Source organism: Ochlerotatus camptorhynchus, unplaced genomic scaffold (assembly GCF_037179485.1).
Source record: "Ochlerotatus camptorhynchus isolate MF236.1 unplaced genomic scaffold, CSIRO-AGI_Acam_v1.1 ptg000046l, whole genome shotgun sequence".
Classification (NCBI taxonomy): Eukaryota; Metazoa; Arthropoda; class Insecta; order Diptera; family Culicidae; genus Ochlerotatus; species Ochlerotatus camptorhynchus.
The window spans coordinates 512,840-538,649 of record NW_027040537.1 but is presented as its reverse complement, the minus strand read 5'-3'; the positions used below and the strand labels follow the sequence as shown (position 1 = coordinate 538,649).

Genomic DNA, 25,810 nt, shown 5'->3' with positions numbered 1-25,810 from the left:
TGAAGTATGTACCTTCGATACAACCTCATCCGTTGATTTCCTTCAGAGCATCTCCCGTAAGCGATGACTTCAGGTACGTGAATTTGTCCGTCGGGTTCAACTGAGCATTCTGATGAATCAAACTCCGGAAGGTATAACTCGCGCAATTTGCCACTAAAAGATGGCAAATTGATTTCAGGAAGCTTGACTTTGTGTTGTTGTTGTTGGCTGTTGAGGATGGTGATTATCCTGCGGGATTCCTTTTTTGTTTTCAAGGAAGTAGCTTCAACAGATCCGACTTCAGCTTGCAGAAACGGTTTTCGAACAGCATGGAAGTTCTTCTGTTTTCGAGTAGCCTTTCTCTTGGGTTCAACTTGTTCAGCATCGCTTGCTTCTTCATCGTGGTCATCCAGCAAATCGACTGTTCCTATAAATTTAATTTCAAAGTAAGGACGGTGATATCTTCGAAGCAGAGAAACACATTCAACGTTTTTTTTCACATATCTACGGATAATAGATTATTCAGTTTAGAAGACGGTATGGTTGTTCCTAGCGATCAACCATGTAATTCTAATAATATTGGAGAATATGAATGTATAAAATAAAATATGTTTTTTTTTTTATCGTCGATACGCACTATAAATGGGTGGATAAATCTATGTTATTTTCAATTCGCGCTCTACATCGTCGAAGTTCTTTTAGTCCTCACCTCTACCTACTGCATTCGTCGAAATATAATAGGAAAATTACCGAAGCCATTCCGCTTAAAATCCGCCTTCTTGTTGGTCGTACTCCCCTTGATCGGTATCCATGTGGGGAACCCTCGGCGTAGCCAGCGACTGATAGTCGTCCTTTAACTGCGGAGTGCGGTCAGTGTCCTGCTGCTGCTGGGCCAACACCGAGGGCGGCCCTAGGTCGTCCAGCGACAGCTGAGTATTGAACTGCTCATTGCCCGTACCGGCAATATTATACAACGACTGGGACGGATCGTATGCAATCGAAGTGTTGCCACTGCCGGAATCACCAGTTTGTTGATCCGGTTGAGCTTCCCCTTCAGCACCATCAGCTACCGTAGAGCTGGATGGTGTTGGAGTCTCAGCGGCTTCGTCGCCGCCTTCATCCTCGCGACGAACTAAACCAAGCATATCGAGCATATTTCGCTTAACTGTATTCTCCTGGCAGGCTTCAACTGTCGAGTAGACACTCTTGCGATCACACGTGACCAGATGGCGCGCCAAAGCATTGCCATCTGACGACGAGAAACCACAGATGCAGTGCATTTCAAGCTCCAGTTGCGAGACGGCATAATCGGAAATGGCATTCGGATTGCACGACGCCGTATGGCCAACCATCGACGGAAGACATGCCGTCTTGTAGGTGCACTTGATGCACTTCAGCATTCCACTGGAATCGAAAAATTTCAAGTAAGAATGTTGATCTACGGCGTTAGTTTTGATAATGATTCACTTACATGATGTGGCTGTCCTCATCGAAGTCACTGTCGCACTCGAGACACATCTTACCGCACGGCATGTTCAGTACCAAGCTGCCGAATGACTCCACTGTTTTGAATGTAGTCAGCTCCTTCTGGACTACTGCCTTGGACTGGTGAAAAAAAAAAAAAAATGAGCCATCAACTAGTTTTCAGAAGCAATAATCAATCAATTACCTTCGGTTTCTGAATGTTGGTCACCGATTTGGTGATCGATTTCAAAGCCGGACCGGGCTTTGCAACGACATGGCCGAACAATCCGTGCATCTTGAGCGCCCCACGGGTGATGAAACTCAACGCACACTTGCCACACTTCTTCGAGAGGGTACGGTTGAAGTGCATCTTGAGATGCTTCATGAAATCGTTCACATTCTCGGCGATCGGTCCCTCGGCATTGCAGACCAAAGTCATCTTCAGACAGAACGGACACTGGATCAGTCCGGAACGGTTGTGCTTCTTGTAGAAATGGTCGATCGTCAAATGGTGAGAGGAACTCTTATAATCGCAACCGGCACACTTGTACGGTAGCTCTAGCTGCAGATGAATCTTCTGCATGTGCGTTGTCAACATTTGCGTTGTACCGAAACGTTGCTGAGGATATACGGAGGATTATCAAGGGCATTTGTAACTCAAAAAGTATTATTCAATCTTACCTCACAAATCAAGCAATTGAAGCTGGAAGCCACGGAGTTCTTAGTCTCCAGTGAATGGATCAGCACAGTATGCTTCTTGAGGGCATCCTCGGTAGCCCAGTTCTCCAAACAGTAGCGGCACTGCACCTGTCCATCCGTTATCGGATTGGCGTGGCGGAAGAGATGATCCTGGAAGTCGGCATTGTTGCGGAACGTGGTCGGGCAGTCCGGGCAGGTCACGCTGAAGTCGATCGGCTCGGCACCTTCCTTCACCTCACCGCCGGGTGGATCGTACTGTCCGTAGTAGTACGGTTCCAGCGGGATTATTTCTTCTTTTTCCTCCGGTGGGGCACGGGATTTCTTCGGCGGTCCGTACAGGGTGCTCAGATAGGAAGAACTGCCGACGGCTTTCTCCTCCTCCTTCTTCAGCTTTTTCAGCAGAATCTTTTTCGGGGCTTCCGGTGCCGCCGGTGGGGGAGCTAAAAATTAGGTGGGGTCATATATTCACCAATTGTATTGTGCTAGGAGATCTCGCAAAACTATTGCCAAAGTGTCAAAGTGAAAGCAGAATAGGATGAACACGAACATTCAAGCAGAACCATAGAAAATATTTCTCTGGTGAAAATGGATCTTATTGAATAGGTATGTTTCTCTCGAATGAGCCTTCTTCGCTGGAATCGTGGGGCATTTTATTCGAAAACGATAAATCTTTACACGTGTCGTTTGTTATCTTGTTGTTTTTAAAAGAAAAGAGGTACTTGGAGCAACAAATTCCCTGCATCCTAGCTTTCTAGAACTTCCTAAACTTCCTTGCATCTTGTCAAACTGAGATGGCCTATCTCTACACTGTATATCTGGCCTGTTCTGAACTGTACATTCTGTTTTTTTTTTGAAAACATTTCTCTCTTTCAAGAATTTATCAATTTGCTGAAAGAAAAAAGAAATGAAAAACAGGTGATTGGTGAGATTGAAGTGACAAAACATAACGTGGAATAACGAGAGAGAGAGAAAAATAAAGAGGAAACCATACAAGAGTTGAAGGAGGTAAGAAAACGAACAGGGAGGACTATGCTCTCCAATTTTGAAAACTACAGCTCAATTCTGAATGTATGTGTATGGCTGGTGTCATGCTAAGTTAGAGAAATATTTTCTATGTTTATTGAAGGAGTCACTTTTTTTTTATTAGAATTGAGGTGATTCTAGAATCCGTTGCAACAATCAATTGATGTCGGAACATTTATTGCGTTGAAATACAAACTGGATTAATTGAAAATCGTGTCGTCTCGTATTTTCGCCATTAACGATTGTACCCATTTGAAGTCCCTATAGGAAACCATATTGACCATTCTAAATCATCACTTAAGTGTGTTAGAACCCAAGGAACCCAACTGGAACTTTATGCCTGTCCTCAACTCAGTGTCCTTTGAGCACCTCCACAGTAGTTATTTATTAAGTTTGATAGATATACCATCTTTTCATTTGTGTGCATAGACATACCATTGGCTATAGGGGTAACTCTCTTACAAATGAAGTCAGCTCTCGAGACCACTGGCGGCTCCAGGAGAGGGTACACGTGCCTTCTCTATTTGGGAACTGTTAAGACAATTTTCACTACAGCGATGACGAACATCTTTTTTCTACTATATTAAATTGACCACTTTGTACCAAGCAATGTTTTCTAGACTTTCAATGTTTTATCAGAAACTTTCTACGCTGGTAATATTAGGAAACCATCGATCATCGACTCGCTTGGAAGAAACTGGTGTCCCGCAGGGCTCTGTAATTGCGGTCACCACCTTCTTGGTCGCGATGAACGGGGTATTTGTTGGACTCCCAAAAGAGATCTTTATATTTTTCTATGCCTATGACAATGTACTCTTGGCAGTAGGTCTTACCCTAAAGGCTCTCCGCAGAAAGCTACGGGCCGCAGTCTCCTCCGTCCATAGATGAGCGTCTCAATCCGGGTTTGTGTTGTCAGCTGAGAAAAGTATTACTTCACACATATGCCGCTTTTCACATCGCTTCATACAAGATCCGATCAAATGTGAGCGTATTCCCATCCCTTTCCGGTAAAATGTTCGGATTCTCGGAGCACTTCTGGATCGAAAACTCAGCTTCGGCCCTCACTTCAATGAGATCCGGAACAATTGCCGTACATGACTGAACTTGATCCATACCCTCTCCGGCCCGCATCGATGCAGCAATAGAGAACTCACTCTGAGGGTCGCAAATGCCGTAGTAAACAGCAGGATCTTCTATGGGATAGAGCTCTTTTGCCCAGCCGCTGAACTCTTCATCGCCAGACTGACTCCCACCTACAACAAAGCTATTCGCACTGTAGCAGGGTTGCTCCCCTCTACCCCCGCAGACTCGGCTTGCGTGGAGCTTGGAGTTTTACCATTCAGGTACCAGGTGGCAGAAACACTAGCGTCGAGGAGCATCAGTTTCCTAGAGAAAACAACCGGAACTGAATAGATCTGCCTCCTCAGAGAGGGGAACAGACTTCTTGAGACCCTGGCCCATCAGAAACTCCCCCCTTTGAAGCGTCGATTTCTCTGTAGCCCGGCGCTTCAAAACCGGAGACAACTCTCCGGAGATGCGCGCTTACGTCGCCAAAATACTAGGGACTAAGTATCACGACTACCATCACCGATACACGGACGGCTCTAATGCTAGAGGAAACGTCGGATTTGGAATCGCAGACCCTACTGAGAGCCATTTTTTCCGGCTCCCTGACCAATGCTCCGTTTTCTCCGCGGAAAGTGCGGCCATTCTCTACGCTGTTACTATAAGCGCCAACAAACCCATTTGCATCTTATCAGACTCAGCCAGTGCCCTTTCTGCCCTAGAATCCCAGTTCCCAAGGCATCCATGGATCCAGGGAATCCAAGAACTATCACCACCCAATACAATTTTCCTCTGGGTACCGGGTCACTGCGACATTAGAGGTAATTGTGAAGCAGATCATCTGGCAGCTACCGGCCGCTCTGGCAGACTGTTCAGTAAAGAGGTCCCCGGTCCCGACATTAAGCGATGGGTCAGGTTCATTATCCGCAACGCCTGGAACCTTGACTGGGCTTCCACAAGACAATATTTTACTCGGAAGGTGAAAGGAGAGACTTCCAAATGGCAGGACACTCCAAGTCGACAAGACCAGATTATCTTGTCTCGTCTCCGTTCCGGGCACACACGTGCAACTCACAACATGGGCTGCTCCTCCAATTTCCGGAAAACTTGTGATACTTGCAACCTAACCATGACAGTGGAACACATTTTGGTAGATTGCCCAGTGTTCAGCAATATAAGAAGTCTCTACGGTATACCGAATAGCATAAGGAACGCCCTATCGAATGACCCATCAACCGAAGCAGCAGTCATCTGCTTTATTAAAGACGCCAATCTTTATGAAAGTATTTAAGCCCAAGGACTGACACGACCACCAACAACCCGCTATCGACACTGACACTACTGTGACACTACTCAGCTATTATATGTGTACTATTGTTTGAACCTGAACTCCGAACTCTGAAAAAAACTCTGTATTAGGGAAACCTTCTTCTGAGCCCCACTTTCTAGCCGGGGACCCCCTTCAGGGGCCCCAAATAATCAACTCTGTTATTTGGGGCACACCCTCTGGGGTTGCCAGAGATGAACCAGCCGATGGCTGAAAGTCTCTTTAATAAAGAAAGATAAGATAAGGCTGAATTAAAAAAAATATTGAACTTTGAAACTGCTCTAGAAATTTTCAACTTAAGTTATTTGAGATCTGAGATCTTATTTTGAGATTCTTAATTAAGATCATTACAAATGTGGGACTAAAGGGTGATACGGTCAAAATTTGGTCAATATCAACTTGACGTATTTCTTTCAATTTTGCATTTAAAAAACCTGAACACCCCTCATTTTGAAGGTGTGTGTGTGTAGAATGTTGCTCCTATTTTGATTTTGGAATTCACTCTTCAGTTGTCAAAATGCCGTCCAAGCAAGAAGAGCAGCGTATCAAAATTTTGCTCGCGCATCGCGAAAATCCGAGCTACTCGCACGCAAAGTTGGCAAAATCGCTAAAAGTTGCCAAATCAACCGTTACAAATGTAATTAAAGTGTTTGGGGAACGTTTGTCGACAGCCAGGAAGTCTGGATCGGGGGGAAATCGAAAACCGGAAGCCGCTGAGACGACAAAGAGAGTTGCCGGTAGTTTCAAGCGAAACCCTAACCTCTCTCTCCGAGATGCCGCAAATAAGCTGGGTGTATCGTCTACAACCGTGCATCGAGCCAAAAAACGAGCCGGACTATCGACTTACAAGAAGGTAGTGACTCCAAATCGCGATGATAAACAAAATACGACGGCCAAAGCGCGATCCCGGAGGCTGTACACGACGATGCTGACGAAGTTTGACTGCGTGGTAATGGACGACGAAACCTACGTCAAAGCCGACTACAAGCAGCTTCCGGGACAGGAGTTTTATACGGCAAAAGGAAGGGGAAAGGTAGAAGATGTTTTCAAGCACATGAAACTGTCAAAGTTCGCAAAGAAATATCTGGTTTGGCAAGCCATCTGTACCTGTGGCTTGAAAAGCAGCATTTTCATAGCTTCCGGGACTGTCAACCAAGAAATTTACGTGAAAGAGTGTTTGAATAAACGTCTGCTGCCTTTCCTGAAGAAACACGGTTGTTCCGTACTGTTTTGGCCGGATTTGGCATCTTGCCATTACGGTAAAAAGGCCATGGAGTGGTACGCCGCCAACAACGTGCAGGTGGTTCCCAAGGACAAGAACCCTCCCAACACGCCAGAGCTCCGCCCAATTGAGAAATACTGGGCTATTGTCAAGCGGAACCTAAAGAAGACCAAACAAACTGCTAATGGCGAGCAGCAGTTCAAGGCAAACTGGCTTTCTGCGGCGAAGAAGGTGGACAAGGTGGCTGTACAAAATCTGATGGCAGGGGTCAAGCGTAAGGCCCGGCAATTCGGATTTAGAAAAGCGGAAGCCTAACTGAATATTTTTCCTGAATTTTATACTAATTGAACTTGAAAAAGAAATTTAATTTGATTTTTTTAATAAACGATTTCACCGATTTACACGCGTTTTCCCTTGACCAAATTTTGACCGTATCACCCTTTACAGTGAAAATTCCTAAAGGGGGCGAATATAAAGAGAATTCTATGGATAGAAATTCTACATTAAAAATAAATAAAAATCCCCTCGGATTTCCTGAACTATTTACAGAATTTTTTAGGAGTTCTCAGTGGAATTCTATATTTGTTCACCTTAAAGGTGATTGTGAGGAGTACTTCAAGCGAAATTTAAAGATTGCTTCCATGTTAGGAGCGGCTGATCACCGTCCTAGTGCCAGCGTGGGACTCTAAACAGAGCTGTGCACGATGGTCCCCCGGCGAGACAGGGGGTTGGGGCAGGCCCAATAAGCCGCCCTGGAAAAAAAAACATAAAGTTGCAAATACTGAAGAAAGAAATACGGATCGGAACAATCGGCACAGACCTACGCGACGAAATAAGGACTACGATTGGAAACTCGGAACATGGAACTGCAAATCGCTCGGCTTCCCGGGTTGCGATAAATTAATCTATGACGAACTTCAACCACGCAACTTCGAAGTCGTAGCACTGCAGGAACTTTGCTGGACGGGACAAAAGGTATGGAAAAGCGGGCATCGAGCGGCTACTTTCTACCAGAGCTGTGGCACCACCAACGAGCTGGGAACCGGCTTTGTAGTGCTGGGTAAGATGCGCCAACGCGTGATTGGTTGGCAACCGATCAACGCGAGGATGTGCAAGTTGAGGATTAAGGGCCGTATCAGTATCATCAACGTGCACTGCCCACACGAAGGGAGACCCGACGACGAGAAAGAAGCGTTCTATGCGCAGCTGGAGCAGGTGTACGACGGCTGTTCGCAACGGGACGTCAAAATCGTCATCGGCGACATGAACGCTCAGGTAGGACGGGAGGCAATGTATAGACCGGCAATCGGGCCAAACAGCCTGCATGCCGTATCGAACGACAACGGCCAACGATGCGTGAACTTTGCAGCCTCCCGGGGTATGGTAGTTCGAAGTACCTTTTTCCCCCGCAAGGATATCCACAAAGCCACCTGGAGATCACCTGACCAACACACAGAAAACCAAATCGATCACGTTCTAATCGACGGGAAATTCTTCTCCGACATTATCAACGTCCGCACGTACCGCAGTGCGAACATAGATTCGGACCACTACCTAGTTGCAGTATGCATGCGCTCAAAACTCTCGACGGTGCATAACACACGTCGAAGTCGAACGCCGCGACCCAACATTGAGCAACTACAGGACGCCGGAGTTGCCCAGGACTACGCGCAGCAGCTGGAAGTTGCACTACCCACGGAAGAGCAGCTTGGCGCAGCTTCTCTTGAAGATGGCTGGAGGGACATCCGTTCAGCCATAGGTAGTACTGCTGCAGCGGCACTAGGTACTGCAATCCCGGACCGAAGAAATGACTGGTTTGACGGCGAATGCAAACTGTTAGTAGAGGAGAAGAATGCAGCACGGGCGAGTATGCTGCAACACCGCACGAGATTGAATGTGGAGCGATACAGACAAGCGCGGAACAGACAAAACTCGGTTTTCCGAAGGAAGAAGCGTCAGCAGGAAGACCGAGATCGCGAGGCGATGGAAAATCTGTACCGCGTAAACGACACACGGAAGTTCTACGAGAAGCTAAATAGTTCGCGCAAAGGCTACGTGCCGCAAGCCGATATGTGCAAGGACTTGGACGGTAACCTTCTCACGAACGAGTGTGAGGTGATTGAGAGGTGGAAGCAGTACTATGACGAGCACCTCAACGGTGAAGCAGCAGAAAACGAAGGTGGCACGGCAACAGACCTTGGAGCACGCGCAGAAGACGACAGACTACCGGCCCCTGATCTTCAAGAAGTTGAGGAGGAGATCGGTCGGCTGAAGAACAACAAAGCAACTGGTGTAGATCAACTACCAAGTGAGCTATTGAAATACGGTGGTGAAGCACTGGCTAGAGCGCTGCACTGGGTAATTGCCAAGATTTGGGAGGAGGAGATATTACCGGAGGAGTGGATGGAAGGTGTCGTATGCCCAATCTACAAAAAGGGCGACAAGTTGGATTGCTGCAACTACCGCGCGATCACACTGCTGAGCACCGCCTACAAGGTACTCTCCCAAATTCTATGCCGCCGTCTGTCACCATATGCAAGAGAGTTCGTGGGGCAATACCAGGCGGGATTCATGGGTGCCCGCGCTACCACGGACCAAATTTTCGCGATTCGACAGGTTCTGCAGAAATGCCGCGAATACAACGTGCCCACACATCATTTGTTCATAGATTTCAAATCCGCATACTACACAATCGATCGAGATCAGCTATGGCAGATTAGGCACGAGTACGGATTTCCGGATAAACTGACGCGATTGGTCAAGGCGACGATGGATCGAGTGATGTGCGTTGTTCGAGTATCGGGGACACTCTCGAGTCCCTTTGAATCTCGAAGGGGGTTACGGCAGGGTGATGGACTTTCGTGTCTACTGTTCAACATCGCGTTAGAAGGTGTGATCAGAAGAGCTGGGATAGACGCGAGTGGCACAATATTCAGGAAGTCCATCCAGCTCCTTGGTTTCGCCGATTACATTGACATTATGGCACGGAACTTTGAGATGATGGCGGAAACGTACATCAGACTGAAGGCTGAAGCTAGACGGATTGGACTTGCCATCAACGCATCAAAGACAAAATACATGAAAGCAAGAGGTTCTAGGGAAGACAATGTTAGCCTCCCACCCGAGTTCAGATTGACGGTGACGAAATCGAGGTGGTCGATGAGTTCGTGTATTTGGGCTCACTGGTGACCGCCGAAAATGATACCAGCAGAGACATTCAAAGACGCATTATGGCAGGGAATCGTGCCTACTTTGGACTCCGGAGGACGCTCCGGTCGAATAAAATTCGCCGCCGCACGAAGTTAACTGTCTACAAGACGCTGATTAGACCGGTGGTCCTTTACGGCCACGAGACCTGGACTATGCTCGTGGAGGACCAACGCGCCCTTGGTGTTTTCGAACGGAAGGTGTTGCGTACCATCTACGGTGGAGTGCAGATGGATGACGGAACGTGGAGGAGGCGAATGAACCACGAATTGCACCAGCTGCTGGGAGAACCATCCATCGTCCACATTGCAAAAATTGGGCGACTACAGTGGGCTGGGCACGTCGTAAGAATGCCGCACGACGACCCAGTGAAAATGGTTCTAGAAAGCGACCCAACAGGAACAAGAAGAAGAGGCGCGCAGCGGGCAAGGTGGATCGACCAAGTAGAAGGTGACCTGCGGACCCTTCGCAGACTACGAGGCTGGCGAACTGTGGCCATGGATCGAGTAGAGTGGAGACGACTTCTTCGAACAGCAGAGGACAACAAGGCCTTAGCCTGATTGGTAAGGTAAGTAAGTCCGATGTGCTCCTCTTTGTTGTACTACTGCTGTATCAATCGGATTAGATTTGAGACAGTTTTTTGAGGGATTTGTTACGTATTAGAATTTGCATTAAGTTTTGAAGCTAAGTACAAGCTGTTGACACAACTAGTGAGTAATCGCACGTGAGCGTGCACAAGCAATGATGCTGCATGGACGAATGCACCGATGAATTTGAGTTCACTAACTCGAGAAAAATTTACAAGCTGCGGGCAATGTTTACTAATCATGAACACTAAATGTTCATTATTCATGAACATTTAGTGTTCATGATTAGTAAACAGGGCCCCGCTGTTGTGTCACTTTTTGTAGAGAGAGTGAACTCAAATCCAGCGAGATGGACCAACCTATGGTCTTAACCTCTCGTAAAGACAAATCCAAAGAAAAAAAAAAGTATTCAAATCTATCCCTGCACTCGTCTATGGGCCTCAAATTGGAAACGAACCAAACAACGAACCGCCGCACGCACACCGAACACTATAGACCGACATGCGAAGCAGATAAAACGGCAGAGCAAAAGTTTGCTTGCCCTCGTCCGAATAGCACGCGAAACGGCGTGGTTTGTAGTGCCGGGAGAAAATTCAATTAATCATTTTGTTCGACCATTTTCCACAGAGATGGCGCTGTTCCGTTGGTAGGGAGTGATAAAAATCCCCACATAGAAATTGAGAGAAGTGGGAATAATTCGCTTTCGGTGCATATTCAGGTGAAAAAAAGTGAACGACAACCTAAAGCAATTAATCAGGGACTTTGTCGTTCAGTTTTTTTCCCGGAAATTATTGTTAAACAAGCTACAATTAATTAAAAATTATTTTTCTCCATACAATTTTACCTGCTTTACTACCAGTCCCCAGAGAGCCAAAACAATTCCAATTTGAGAGAGAAATTCTCTCTCACGAGCTCAATCTCTCAACATGCCATGTATTTTGTTGACACTCGATTTGTGATTTCCCTTTCACAGATTACAAAACAGAGTACCTGACACCAGGCATACCAAAAGTACCGACTCATGACAGTATTTCAACGGCTGTCGCTTTCTTTTTCCTACGAATGCCCTGAGATTGAGCTATAAGCGACAGCCCACAGTGAGGCTGTTATACGACATGCAACGTTGCCGTCCCGTGCAGTACACGACAGCTCGTTCTTAGTCATGTATTTTGTTCGTTCGGCTATGACAGCCTCGGATGGTCTTTCGTAACGTTCCTCGTACATACAACAAGCAGTCCGCCAAACTGCCGATTCGTTGTTGCTGTCTTTGAAATTTTGTTTGTATGCCGTAAGACTGCTACTACACTACCAGTGTGACGCCGAAGCTCGTTCGGTTGCTATCACGTTCGTGCTGCCCATTGCAAAATTTGCATCCGATATTTTTTGAAAACACGCGGTCTTGAGCAGATCAGACATTCCGACATTCCGGCGAAAAATATAAGCCTACCCGACACCAACCTGACTTCTACCAAACCCCAACCCGATTTTGGCGCGACATTGACCCGACATAAACACATAATTGACCCGACATCGACCCGACATTTGGTCGACGTCGATCATAAATTGACCTTACATTGATCCGACATCGGGCCGACATGTCTATTCAATATCATACTTCTGGGTTTCTTCCATACTCCACTGCCGTGTATCAATTGTATATAATGTATCGTGACAGCCTTTTCGAGACAGCCTTTTCGAGACAGCCACTTGGGTAAGCTGAGGAATGTCGTCGGTTTGTGAAGGCTGTCATGACGACAGAAACATTGAAACCCTGGTCATAAAGAAATGTGTAAATACAGCCCATTCGGTTCACTACGTTCCAAGCACGATGATTTTTGCAAAGCGGGTATAGATGCGACTGTTCTAATACAGCTTTCATTCTTTCAGATCTCATCGAATTCAGATCTGAACGTACGGTAGCAAGTGGTAGTGAAGCACACAAAGCAACAGTCAATTAAGGTATAAACCACCTGTCGCGAGAAGGCTGTACTATTTGGAAGCCTGCCTGACACTGCAACACTATGCATTTGCTTTAACATTTGAAGTCCCTCCTTTTTACATATTCTGCGCAAAAGATACTTTATGCCCCGCCCCATACATAAAATTCGGCGGGAAATTCTGTGAGGGGTGAGCTATTTTGTGTGCAGAATGTGTAAAAAAGGAGAGACTTCGAATAATAATCTCAATGCATATATAGAGGTACCAGACATGTTTTGCACTGCAGTGTCCTCTGTGAACAATTGTAGGAAAACAGATTGTGTCTAGTTTCCGATATATGTCACCGCAAACAACAGCAGTGACATCTGATGGAACATGAATGCAGAAGCTTGACAAAATGATCAATTCTCGATTGTGCGAGCTGCCGGTGGTGGAAAGAATTCAATTCGTTGTGAGTGCTGCTGTTCGAGATCGGAGTTATTTTCCTTCGTGGTGCGGATTGCCGTAGTCGAACCGAGTTTCGATAGCACGCAGGAAGTGCGTGGGGAAAACCCGTTGTTCAGAAGACCGTCCGAGTGCGCAGTAGCAGGTAACCTGCAATAGCCGTTTTCCAAGCAAACCGAATATGCCGTGCTTTGGAAAATCATCTTCTCGAAAGTGGGTGTCAGGATTGCGACGCAGATCGAGCCGAAACGCGGATTAGACAGCGGGATTTAACGACTGTCGAAAGGTTAGTCCAGGAAAATGATGATAATCAAATACCAAAATTAACACGGGGATTTCGCGTCACACGATCGGCACACTCCAGTACACGGTTCTTGGAGGGAATCGGTCGTCGACAACCGGCGAGAGAGCGCGGAACTACCCTACCTCTGGAATACACCGTAAAGTGAGTACAGTTAAGATTTATGCGGTGCTGCAACTAACAATGTGTCAAACAATTACACAAATTGGGAATCGAACACCCTGACAAGAGACGCGTGATTGCGGTGGGTCACCGTGTTGGACAAAAAGCCTTCCAAGAGAAGTGAGTTTTACTCAACAACAAATGTAGGCTAATGCGGAATGCGCCCCAGTGCTTTTGTTTCGTGTTTTGCAGGTTCGATTATCCCATCGATTCGGAGCGGCGCAGTCGAAGGCGTTCGATCGACAGGGCACGTTTCGGCTTTGCAGCCGTATTTCAAGGGCGGTCTACGAAGCTGCACGTACCACGGTCAGGAACACCGTTGCCAAGAGGCCGACCAGAAAGCGAGGTTCTTAGTCACCGCCAAGAGACGGTCACTTCTAGGACGAAACGTAGTCGTGGCGAGGGGCACGCAATAACCTTTAACTCCTACGCAGACAACTGCTGTAATTAAATTAATTCCATTAACTACTGCTTTAATTACATTAATTACATAATGTAGAACATTAAGTACTGTTTAACTCCATTAATTACAGTTGAAATTTCGTAATTAAAGTACATTAATTACATTTTCAATACTTTTAATTACATTAATTACGGATCGATAATTTTAATGACCGTCAGTACTACTTCAAAACGCATTAATTACTTTAAGTACTATTGATTGCATTTTAACTTCAACACACCGGTTCTTTGCATTGCGTGCCCCTCGAGTCGTGCCCCTTCACGAGACAGACGAAGCATACGCGTCGAAGCTGCACGCACGACGGCCAGGAACGCCGTTGGCAAGAGACCGACAAAGAAGGCGGTCACTTCGAGGACGAAACGAAGTCGTGGCCCTTCGCGAGACGGACGAAGCATACGCGTCGAAGCTGCCAGGAACAGGACCAGGAACGCCGTTGGCAAGAGACCGACAAGGAGGCGAAGTACATCACCACCGCCAAGAGACGGTCACTTCGAGGATCGTGGCGCTTCGCGAGACTGACGCAGCATGTGCAATCTGTCGGACCGATAGTTTCGAGTGACACTCGACGAAGCAGGTCGGCGGACACGGCGGACGGGAAGTACCCAAGGGTGCTGGAGAGTGGTCTTCGATCAACGGAAGAGGAGAAAGCATCGATGTGTGGTGTCGTGCAGCGTCGGTTCGGCGTCTGATTGCAGCGGTTCGTCGAAAAGCGAGCGGCGATAAGGATGCACCCGGCCGGTAACAGTAAGTACTCACAAGAAGAGAAAATATGATTAGAAAGATAATAGGAAGCACCAAGATGCCGTAAGAGCAGGATAGTAAAGGGCCACCCACATTAGATCCGTTTGCGTTGCGTTGACGTAAATTTGACAGTTAGAGAATAGATTTATCTGTCACTTTGCCACAACGCGTCCGATCCGGATCTAATGTGCGTGAGCCTTAAGGTAGTAGGAAAGTAGGAGGAAGAACAACTCCAATGTAAGGGACCAATGGCGGGTTTCAAAATATAAGTATAAAAATGCATTTGGAGTTCGTTTTTGGATTTGTTGGAACTTTTGCCCTTTAGTGTTTGTGCTTTGTCCGCCGCTCGGTAATTTTTGCTCTTGCACTTGCAACAGATTGTTAACTGGCAATCTCACAAGATGTCCCACCGACCACGCTCTTGCAACCTTTGCGACTTTCTGAATACACAGGAATTTCAAGGGAATGCTGGAATTTTAAGGAGAAATTTAACGAGAGGTTCAAGCATGATTCCATGAGAATATAAGAAGAATACTTATGAAAAAGGAATTGTGAGGAGAATTCCGGGTGGATTTTAAGAAGAAATAATGAAGAGAATTCCCTAAAAAATCTTATTCTGACTAGAATTCCAAAATAGTTCTGGAATAGATAATTCTAAAGAAATTGAATGAAGAACTTCTGCGAAGTCTTATGAGAATTTGAAGATAGTTCTGATTAAAATTTGATGGAAGTACAGGGATTTCCTAACATTGACAGTTGATTGTGGCCATATTTTTGAAGCTACAAGTGTCAAATTAGCTGTAATTTATTCAGTGTGTCTTGCCAAATGACCATGGAGAGTTATAGCATAGAGGTAACTCTAAGACCAGAAGGTTTCGAAGAAACGAGCTCAACTTTATGGCTCCCCTAATAAACAAATACCATAAACGAACAATAACCCAAATAGTTGAACTTTTCCACAAATGGTTTGGATGATACCCCAAACACGTCGTTAAGCAAAATAACCATAACAAATTTATTAGGGTCAGCTCTGGTACTATCTTCGGTCTCCCAAGCTAATCGATTCACCCCTCGAAACATAGGAAAATCCACTAACCTCTCATTTTATCTGTCAAACTTTCATAGCGAATCAAAACAAACATAGTGTAGTACTGGAATTTATACTATAATGGGGTACGTTAGTCGATTTGCTCAAGTAGTGAGCCAATTTAAAATCGTTAGTTTCGTATTGATTGTTGGTTATAGCGTCCAACAGCACGTACAAATGATAAAATTGTTTTACCAAAGTAAATGTTCTTTGCGAGCAACGTTCCGAGCGCTTCGCCCATTTTACGGTCGCAATAATCGTCCTACCGAAAGGACTATTGGCAATATGGTGAACAAATTCGAGGATACTGGTTCGGTGAACGCTCAACCACCACCCGTACACAAGGTCTGCCGAGAACATTAAAAAACATATATCTTATAGTCAGTCAGTTACTCCTCCCGACGAAAAACAGAAAAAAAATTTTCGACGAAGCGCATCACGGGAGAGATGAAAGTCGAAAACAGATGCAGCTCTGTTGAATATTCTCTGCAGTCCGCAAATCGCACCGTATGCTCCATAATTTGTGCGACGTAGAGGCAGTCTTAGCACAAGGTTGTTACGAAGCGGTCGGGGTTGAACATTCAGGTCAATTTGCGTCAAGATAGTCTCGCAATCTGTCCTTCCTTGCAGGTTATCGGCCACGGTTAGGGCTCTGCTTGTGTCTCTTCTAGTCCGGAGAAGTTCTAGGTCGATAAGTTGACAACGGCTTTCGTAACTGGGCAATCGAAACGGATCATTCCAAGGCAATGTACGCAACGCAAAACGAAGAAAGCGACGTTGAATAGATTCAATTCTCTCGGCACCGTTTTTGTAGTTTAGATTCCAAACCGCTGAACAATACTCAAGCGTCGATCGAACAAGCGAACAATAGAGAGATTTTAGACAGTAGATATCGGTGAAGTTTTTAGCTATCCTAAAAATGAACCCTAAAGTTCTTGACGCCTTATCAACAACATATGCAATGTGTTGCTTGAATGATAGCTGCGAATGCAAGATCACACCCAAGTCTTTCACCTGATTCACGCGTTCGATTGTCGAGCCAAGCAGGTCATAGCTAAATATTATCGGTTGTTGTTTTCGTGAGAATGGAATAGCGGAGCATTTGGCTGGGTTCACTACCATTCTGTTTAACCTGCACCAACTAGCGAATACATTCAGCTGACGTTGAAGAAAGTGACAGTCAGCAATGGAGCAGATTCGTAGGAAGAACCAGATGCACGTCGTTGAAGTACAGTATAAAAATTAACGGTCCCATGTGGCTTCCCTGAGGTATACCTGATGTGGCGAAGAAGCTAACTGATCTGCAATCTCCTATGGCAACCTTTAGTTACACCGAGCCTGCCGAGTTTAGCAATCGCAATAGCATGGTTCAACTTGTCGAATGCTGCGGATAGGTCTGAATAAATAACGTCCGTTTGAACCCGATCCGACATGCTTTCGGTTATATACGATGTGAGACACAGTAGATTGGTGGTTGTAGAGCGGCCGTACCCATGTTGATCAGCACTCAAGCACTGCAATGGGACAGCAACGGTTCCATAATCACTAGCTCGAATAGCTTCGAAACGGCACTTAACGATGTAATTCGTCGATAGTTATCCACAGATCGTTTCCTTCCTTTTTTGTGAACGGGAAACATGTGCGCAAATTTCCAGCAGGATGGAAATATGCCACTGGAGGGAGACATGCAGAACAGGCGATGAAGCGGAATTAACAAGCTAGCAATATGTCTCTTCAAAAATACAAATGGAACTCCATCAGGTCCAGGATTGAAGGATAACTCGAGCAGAGTCGCGGCCTTAGAAATCATCTCAGCATTAACATCAATTGCACCCAGCGTTTGATCATTTACTGGAACGTTCCTGGCAGCCAGGTTAATATGATCGTGGCAGCAACTTCTCCGTTGAATTCCATAGACGATGGGAGGCCGGATTCCCTGCATTGCTCATTCACGTAGTTCCAAAAGGATTTCGGGTGTAGCTTAAGTTTGCGCTCGATGCCTCGTTGGAAACTTGAAAAGCATTCACGACTGACTCGCTGGTGCATGTGATTCAGCCTCACATAATGTAGTTTCAGAGGAAGCGTGCGATACTTCGTAAATCTTCTCAATGCTGCTCTCTCGATTGGCTTCAACCTACGTAACTCTCTCGTCTGCCAGGAAGGGTGAGACACTTTGTGGTGAGTTCTTTTCGGGACGTGTCTGTCAATGACATAAGCCGAGACATGTGAAAAGGTTTAGCTGCAGCCTCAACGTCATCTGGATCAAGGATGTTCTACTACGGGACCGACATGCGAAGAGCGGCAGTAAAAGCGCTGCTACAAAGCAAGACTATGCTAGAGGGGTGGCTGGATTCAATTCCTGGTCCGGTCTAGAAATTTTTCGGCTTACATAAATTCAGCAATCGACTAATTTTTCAATAGCGTCCAAAAATATCCATTAGTACTGTCCCCTTTTTGAGTTAGCATACTTGATTGAACCCCATATATTTTCATAACTTATTATAATTAAGTAAATCAATCAATAAAAGCAATGCTAGCCAACAATTGCACAATTTACAATTAATTGTCGTAGATTATTATTGAGATGGTCGTAGATTATTATTGAGTGAACCGAAGAGTCATCATGAATCTGATTGGATCATGTTGTCCATAACGAGTACTACGTTTAGCTAAATGCAAGAAATGGCGTCGTCTCAATGGTAACTCTGGAACATACATATTCAATTCAGCGTGACTATCTGGGGCATCTATTTCGTTGGTCAACAAATAAGCCGGGTATCAATTTCCAGTAGCATATACAGCGATGTTCATATGCAGGAAGATTCAATGCATCGCACCAAGGCAAGTGTTGGAGAGCTAAGCGAACAAACTTTATCTGTACAGCCTCAAAGCGGTCATCGGACAGAATAAAAAACGTGGATCGCCAATGCATCGAACTCGCGAGATCCTAACGAGACACTTAAAACCGATCTATACACACCGAAAAGAAACATCTTCTAAAAATTTCGCAACGAAACGGTATCATCCACAGCAACTTCCAGAATGTCAAACATAGATAAAAGATGAATTATCAAGTAAAATGAAAAATCATACTAACATTGCTCCCTGGGCTTTCGACCCCTCTTCGCCCCCGGTTTGGATATATTGTACGTCTCAACAGGGTAGGTCCAGTGTTTGAACGGATCGGCAGCGGCCTATAAAACAAGAACAACAACAACGACACACGTCAGCATCTGTCCTCAGAGTCCAGATTGGCAAAACCATCCTTCACCACATACCTTATTCAGTCGGGTCACCAGATTGTCCTTGGTCTCGATTCTCGTCTGCTCGGCAATGTGCGCCACAATGTTGTCAAACGTTTGACCCGGTGAATAGCCGTACTTTTCGCGCCAAACTAGCTCGTTCAAAAACTGCTGAATGATCTGCCGGGACAGCAGCGACAGCGTGTTCTGGAACATGCGCGGTACGATCCGGCGCAGATAGTCCATGATGTTGGCATTGCTGTTCTTGTTGTTCGCATCGGAAGGCGAAACCTGTTGTACGATTTTGTAGCCCATATTGTTCAGGGTGCCCTTATCTACGGTCAGATCCGTCAAAATGACACTGTCCTTGTGAACCCAACCACTCAGCGGTTCCAGGATCTTCGAGAAACGTTTCTTGTAGTTTCGTTCACCATCGCTGAGCGGCTCAACGGCTCTCAATCGAACTACCTTAGCTTCCGGATCGAGAACGCCCAGTACTTCTACCTTGACTTGACGTTGTTGGCCATCCTGAAATGATATATTCCGAATTTTAGATGATTCTAAACTATGTCCCACAGATAATTCACCCTAACCTGTGTAGTCGTACCAAGCGAAATGACTCCGACCTCGATCTTCTTGCCAATACCGCCCATCAATTGCATGTGCTGTGACAAGGCCACCGTACAGATCGACCGCAACCAAGTGTAGAGACCCTTTACGTACAGATTGTCCACCTTCACCCAGTTCACCACGTTGGAAACGTTCGTCTGACAGCTCCAGTGGTAGATCAACTTAAGTATAACGGATGGCGGATGTGGGGACCCCTCGAATGGAGATCCGCTGAAAACGGAAATGAAACGCGTCGGACAGCATTCGCTAATCCAAACGTATCCTCCCGAGTAGGGAAACTTGGAGGCATCCGAGTACATTCCCAGCTTCAAAGGCGTACCCCGATGGATCTGGCAGTACTGTTCCGACTTGACCAATCCCTGCTGAATGAGCCACTCTGTAAACTTGGTGGCAGTGTGCATGAGAACGTTTTTGACTTTCGCATCCAGTTGCGGTCGATCGGCAGGAATTTTGTCTGATGCTCGAAGTGACGGTCTTGCAATGACCACCAGCGAGGGGAATGTCTTGCCTTGAATTTTGCTGAAGGAGACCTCCCTAGAATCAGCAGCCGGCTTGCCGCTGTCATCCTTAGTGAGATCAACAATAGCCGTGGGTTCAGCGGTGATCTTTTTCTTCTCCTTATCGCCACCGATAAGCAGTCCTCCGATCGCAGTCGATTCCGTCGGACGAACATTGCTGGCGGTAATGCTTTGAGGTTTATCCGGTTTCTTAGGTGTTTTCATGTCCACCTTCTTTTCTGGCATTTTCTTATCGTCTTTCTTCTTACTTTGTTCCTTAGAGGCGGCTTCCTTTGCTGCCCTCTTTTTCATTTCCAGTCGCTTGGAAAGCGGAATGTACTCCTCATCATCGTCATCCGGAACGAAATCTTGTCCACCAGTATTATCATCGTCGACTTTATAATCCGATCTTCGGCTCTTCCGTTTTCCGCTTTCTAGCATTGGGGAAGCACTGCGCTTCGAGCTGCTGGGAGTCACCGGTGGTGGGGGCGGTTTCTTTTTCAACGATGTTATCGGTTTCGATATTTGCTCCAACCCGGGAACCGGTCCCAACACTTGATAGGCGGTAAACACCTCACCGGAGAAAATATTCTTACCCCCAGATTCTTTGACGAGGTCCTTCAGCTTGTTCCTGATATCGTTATGTTCCTTTTCCGCTTTTTCATAGGCTACCTTTTGGGCCGGGCTCAGCTCGTCCGGCCAATATTCCAGGTGCAATGTTATTTCATCCTCCGGCGTGGGCGCCATCTTGGATTTCCCTAGCACTGAACCGGAGCTATTTCCAAATGAATTTCTCCACTAAAATCGACACACCACCTGAGGAAAACACTTTACCTACTTAACTGTCTGCACTTTCTATAAATGGCACTAGTTTTAAAATAGTAATTTGTAAAATTTCTGTCCAAACTTTAAATTTTTCGGGGAGCGCAAAAGTTTTGCACCAAAACACCTCGCGTCACTTTTTCAGCATTATTCGGTAAAATGTCAGGGGTGGACCGGAGGCAGCTTAAAAATATAGTACCTATACACGGAAACATTATAAACTCATCGATGCTTAAAATTAACCACTTTTTTATAGTAGAATCCAAGTGAAATTTATGCGTCACTAGTGGCGGGATATAGTACAAGTCGATGGTGATAAATTTATGGCAGCCGGTTTAAATTCCAGAGTTTGAGTGATAAATTATTGAAAAAAGAGTTCAAAATAGTGAGATACGAGCATTACTATGGATGATATGTACATGTAGGAAATTTGTCGAATAATGCAATGTTATATTAATTTTCATTGCAATGTCATTGAAAGATAATGAAAATGCGTTTTTTGATGCACCGATATTATTAAGGTTATGTTTTGTATGATTGAAATCGACGTCCAAGTCAGTCTGCTGGATATAATGGATGATGTTGGGGACTCCGTGCTAGCGGATTTAGAGACCTAGCATATTGTGTGCCTGGGCTACACCAGTAGATCAGCAGTAAAGCAAGAATTGTGGGGAATGGATTTGTTCTGCAAAGTTCCCATCCCGGGGAGCAGCCACATGAAATTAATCTCAAATCACTCCCCCGACAACAACTATTCTTCTGATCCGTAAACAGTGGAAACCTTTCTCCACTGCACGAATTTGTTGCTTCCCGAATTTGGAACTCGAAAAAGTTGAAATTTGTTCTCGTTGCATCCCGGGATAATGCAACAATCCTGCAACAACAATGAGAATGTTAAGCGGTGGAGCTTGTGTTTATGTAGTCTAAAAATTCAACTGTTTTCCTGATTGCAAGCAGTGATATCATTGTAGTCATTTGTCACTTTGAAGAAGGACACTTTTCCTACAATTCTACAAGCTTTTTGACCACCAAAAACGTACCAAGACTAGACAAATTTTCAATTTAAAAAGTGAAAATTCTGATGTGAGTCACGTTTGACAGATGTCTACATTTTTATCACCGCTACGACAACAGCGCCACGGGTGGCCGGTAATTGGTTGGATTTCACTATTGACTTCTCGGTGCAAGATCTCACTAATTCAACCTACTAGCCGAAATCAGCTATCAAAGTGTTCGACTTGACAGCGGTTTATTTTTTTTTTTCAACCAGTAAAATGCATGTTTTAGTGAAACTGGTAATTTATACTAAGGCCGTTCGCAATGCTGTTGTATTTTATAAGGACTGTTTCAATTTGAAACTAGAACAGAAACGCACCTCTCACAATGCTGAGTTGCAGTTTCATTATTCGAGCACTATTTTGCACCAGATTTGCAACTGCTCGAGTATTCTGTTTTATTTCTGAGCGAGTTTGAAACACGAATGGAACTCTGTTTCAAATTTCTTTGTATGTATTTAATGATGTTTCGAAGAGCTTCACAAAAAAAACGGAGAACTTCATAGAGAATAGTAAAGTTTATGGAACATGATGACTACAAACATCTTTTAGAACTGTGCGTTGCGCTGATCGTGTTGCAGTTTTATTTTTGACAGTTTCAAATTATATAATTGTCGAGAAGTTTAAAACAATTTTGAAACTCAACATTGCGAACGGCCTAACGGTGGCAGAGAAGTCTAAATCTCTTCTTCTGCCATCCTATGAATCTGTTACCCATCAAGCCTAGTATACATTTCAAACCGAAGTAAAATTTTAAGCAAGTGAAAAATCTTGAAATTTTGCCAGCGAAAAAGGTTGTGAAAAATTGGTTGTGGAACATTTTCTAATTTCCTCTTTTCGAAGTTCTCAGTTCATGTGAAACGAAATCGACCATTAAAATCTCAAACCATAAGTATAAAGGTTCTAGTATAGTTCTCTTTCCGAAAATGTATGGAGAAAACAAATATTTTTAATGGTAATGGTAATCAGTAAGCCAAACATTCCCATAAATTTTTTTACGAGGATTTCTTATTCTTACTACGTTAAATTTGAGATGCAATCAAACAAAATTTCAAACACCTTTATGTTGCGTGTGCTTCTCAATTTCAACTAGTTTTTGGAATTAAAAACAATACTCTAACTTTATTGATTAATCTGATCTTAATTGGTTAATTAATGGCACCAAGAAAATAATGTACAAAATATTGCGATGCACTCAATTATTATTTTGCACGTAAATCGAATCTAAAGTAAAAATCATGTGAAATGCTATTTTCTAGCAAGGGTTGCAAGATAATTCAGGTACAAATCCCTGCTTTCGAATTGTATTTTGATTTCTCCGCCCATCTCTCCCTCTGAGTATTTCTATCTTGGAAAGGACTTAATAATAGGTGAACCGGGAGTTTGCCCGCTTTTTAAGCTTTGTTGATTTAATTTATTATTGAATGTAGAGCATTTACTGTAATCTTGCAATTGACAAATCCATGTTTCAATCGACCACCGTGACGCTGCAATCGCAGCGGTGATAAGTCCGAAATAATGTGTCAAACTGAATACATTTTTGAAATTTCAACCAAAAAACTATTATTTTCTATTTATTCTAGCGAGTTTCTGTGGAAGTCAAAACATGATCCGAGCAAAAAAGTAGTACTCGTAATAATGGTATATAATGCTGAATTTTATCGTTCTTTGTTTTGAAAATATCTTCCAAATAAACAAACATCATCCAAATCACCCGATTTGTCAACCGACTAAATCTATTGCCACTTAAAAATTAATTTCAGCCAGTGTATTAATCAGCAGATTAAATCGTTTTTCGTCTGGTGCTACACCGAGCAATCGGCCTATTTAATAATTTTTCGTCGATTGATTTAGTCGGCCAACTTTGTCTGCTGTTTAATCGGTAGATGATTTCAAACCTTAACATGTTTTCAGTAATTTATAAGTCTTGATACAAAATAGTTTTATGCATTTTGTACAAGATTCATCCATGCTGACAAGAAATTTTCATGAAATTACATTGAAATTAAATAATTTTGCAAGCAATCAATGAAATTTTCAAGGGCTGTCACAGACTTATCACCGTCGGTTAGTGCTTATTCCTGCCACCAGGCGCGCAGGAGTTTAAGTTGGATTTCTCAATAGTGAACACCCCTGTGGGAACCACGGTGATACAGGCGGTAAAAAGAGGTAAAATGTGGCGATCCCACTTTTGACGTTTCTCTCTATTTGTTTTGATATCACCTTCTCCACAATCCCGCGCACTCTGCATGCACATTGCTTATCAGCCGGGACATCAGTACTGCATATCCACTGCATTGTCAATACTGCATTGTTTGTAATTAAAATTGATCAGTGCTAGCACTTGGCCACCGTCCTTACTGAACATAATGGATCAAGCTGAATTGTGTAAAATGTAAGTATCTAATGGCCAAGAAAAAAGTACAACGACATTAACGTGAACTGTCCAACCTCCAGATGCAACTCCGCCGCATCCAAGTATTGCTGCCCACGGTGTAACATTCTGTACTGCTCACTATCCTGCTACAAGTCCGAGCAGCATGGTCAGTGTTCCGAAAGCTTCTACCGGGAAAATGTTATCCAGGAAATGACATTCGCGAAAGATGAACAGGAAGCGGCACAATCGTCTGGAAAAATGATGGATATCCTGAAGCGACTGGGGGAGGCAGATTTACAGGACGGAACATTGTACGACGTCGAAGAAGACGTAGATGACGACGACGAAGAACGATTCGAAGAAATCGATTCCGATGATGGAGAAAATTTTCAGAATTTGGCTGACCGGTTGGGGGGAATTGATTTGGATAATGCAGACGCAGTTTGGGGACAGCTAACGGATGAGGAACGGAGAGAGTTTCAAAATTTGCTAGAAAATGGAGACATCAGCCAAATACTACCGATAGTGGAACCCTGGTGGACAAGGGATTATAACGTAGAACTGATACAATCTGCAAACAGTAAGAAGCTATCCGGAGGAGAGAAAGATCTAATTGAAAAGTGTCCCGCGTTGAAAAAGGGTGTCAAAAATTTCAAGGACCTCTGCAGTAAAGATCCCTCACCGTTGATGAAGTTCAACTTGGCGAACATATTGGCAGCGTATGCTCTGGCGTTCCGATATTTCAACGGTGATTTCAAGGAATGCCTACAGGAAGTTGCCAACTGTTTGATATCAATTTGCGGGAATTTGAAGCACAATACCATCTACCATTCGGAAAAGCTAGCCGTCGAGTCGGTTTGCCACGATTGTCGACAGGAGCAGCTACCGGCTGACCATGAGACAGCCTTGCTGATAGCCCAGGATGTAAGGGAAATTTTCGACGGGCCTCTCAACTGTGGAATCAAGTACAAGAAGCACTTTGTGTTGGCTGCCCTGTCGGATGTCCATCGCTTGCTCAGCCAGGCAAAAAGAGATGATAAGCAGCTGCAGCAAACCGAATCGGAAAAGCATAAGAAGGGAGAGTTTAGCAGCAAGTACAGTGATGATATCGGACAGCTTCCACATCTGGAGTTAGGAAAGTTGAAAAGTTGTACCAAAAAAATTGAGTTCATGCTTTCGTATGTTAAGGATTATTTGTGAAATTTCTGGTAAAGTAAACGGATGTGTCTCCCTAACCAAAGTAGATGTACGTAACTGTTGCGAAAATCATCGTCCTGGGGTGTGGTAAAAATGCAGCATTCCATCATATTTTAGAGACATTCAGCGATCTTTCAGTGGAAAGCCAAGGATTTCCAAGGTATGGTCGCTTGGTTGCAGTGTTCGGAAAATCATTCTCAAATCTCATTCCTTGAGCCTCCCTGAGAGAATAAACTTGCGTGTGAATGTGGCAAACAAATCTCTCGCTTAAGTTTCTCATG

The 25,810-nt window shown here is 44.6% G+C and overlaps 2 protein-coding genes across 2 annotated transcripts; one reads left to right on the top strand and one right to left on the bottom strand.

The window, feature by feature from the left end:
* Nucleotides 1-631: 631 nt before the first annotated feature.
* Nucleotides 632-21,027, bottom strand: row (relative of woc). The gene is made up of 7 exons (XM_065238993.1): nucleotides 19,545-21,027; nucleotides 18,988-19,479; nucleotides 18,807-18,903; nucleotides 2,125-2,582; nucleotides 1,649-2,062; nucleotides 1,451-1,584; nucleotides 632-1,383 (listed from the first exon to the last, which is right to left on the bottom strand). Exons 1-7 carry the CDS (start codon nucleotides 20,823-20,825, stop codon nucleotides 744-746), a joined length of 3,516 nt encoding a protein of 1,171 aa, XP_065095065.1. The 5' UTR covers nucleotides 20,826-21,027; the 3' UTR covers nucleotides 632-743.
* Nucleotides 21,028-24,219: 3,192 nt separating this feature from the next.
* Nucleotides 24,220-25,810, top strand: LOC135715505 (zinc finger HIT domain-containing protein 2). The gene is made up of 2 exons (XM_065238771.1): nucleotides 24,220-24,350; nucleotides 24,413-25,810. Exons 1-2 carry the CDS (start codon nucleotides 24,325-24,327, stop codon nucleotides 25,530-25,532), a joined length of 1,146 nt encoding a protein of 381 aa, XP_065094843.1. The 5' UTR covers nucleotides 24,220-24,324; the 3' UTR covers nucleotides 25,533-25,810.

Excerpts from the sequence above, each read along its gene's own strand:
- row (XM_065238993.1), bottom strand. The coding sequence starts at position 20,825 with ATGGCGCCCACGCCGGAGGATGAAATAACATTGCACCTGGAATATTGG. Across the intron at positions 2,583-18,806 it reads TCGAAAGCCCAGGGAGCAAT|CTCCCCCACCGGCGGCACCG; the intron begins GTTAGTATGATT and ends CCTAATTTTTAG. Across the intron at positions 2,063-2,124 it reads TCAATTGCTTGATTTGTGAG|CAACGTTTCGGTACAACGCA; the intron begins GTAAGATTGAAT and ends GTATATCCTCAG.
- LOC135715505 (XM_065238771.1), top strand. The coding sequence starts at position 24,325 with ATGGATCAAGCTGAATTGTGTAAAAT. Across the intron at positions 24,351-24,412 it reads CAAGCTGAATTGTGTAAAAT|ATGCAACTCCGCCGCATCCA; the intron begins GTAAGTATCTAA and ends TCCAACCTCCAG.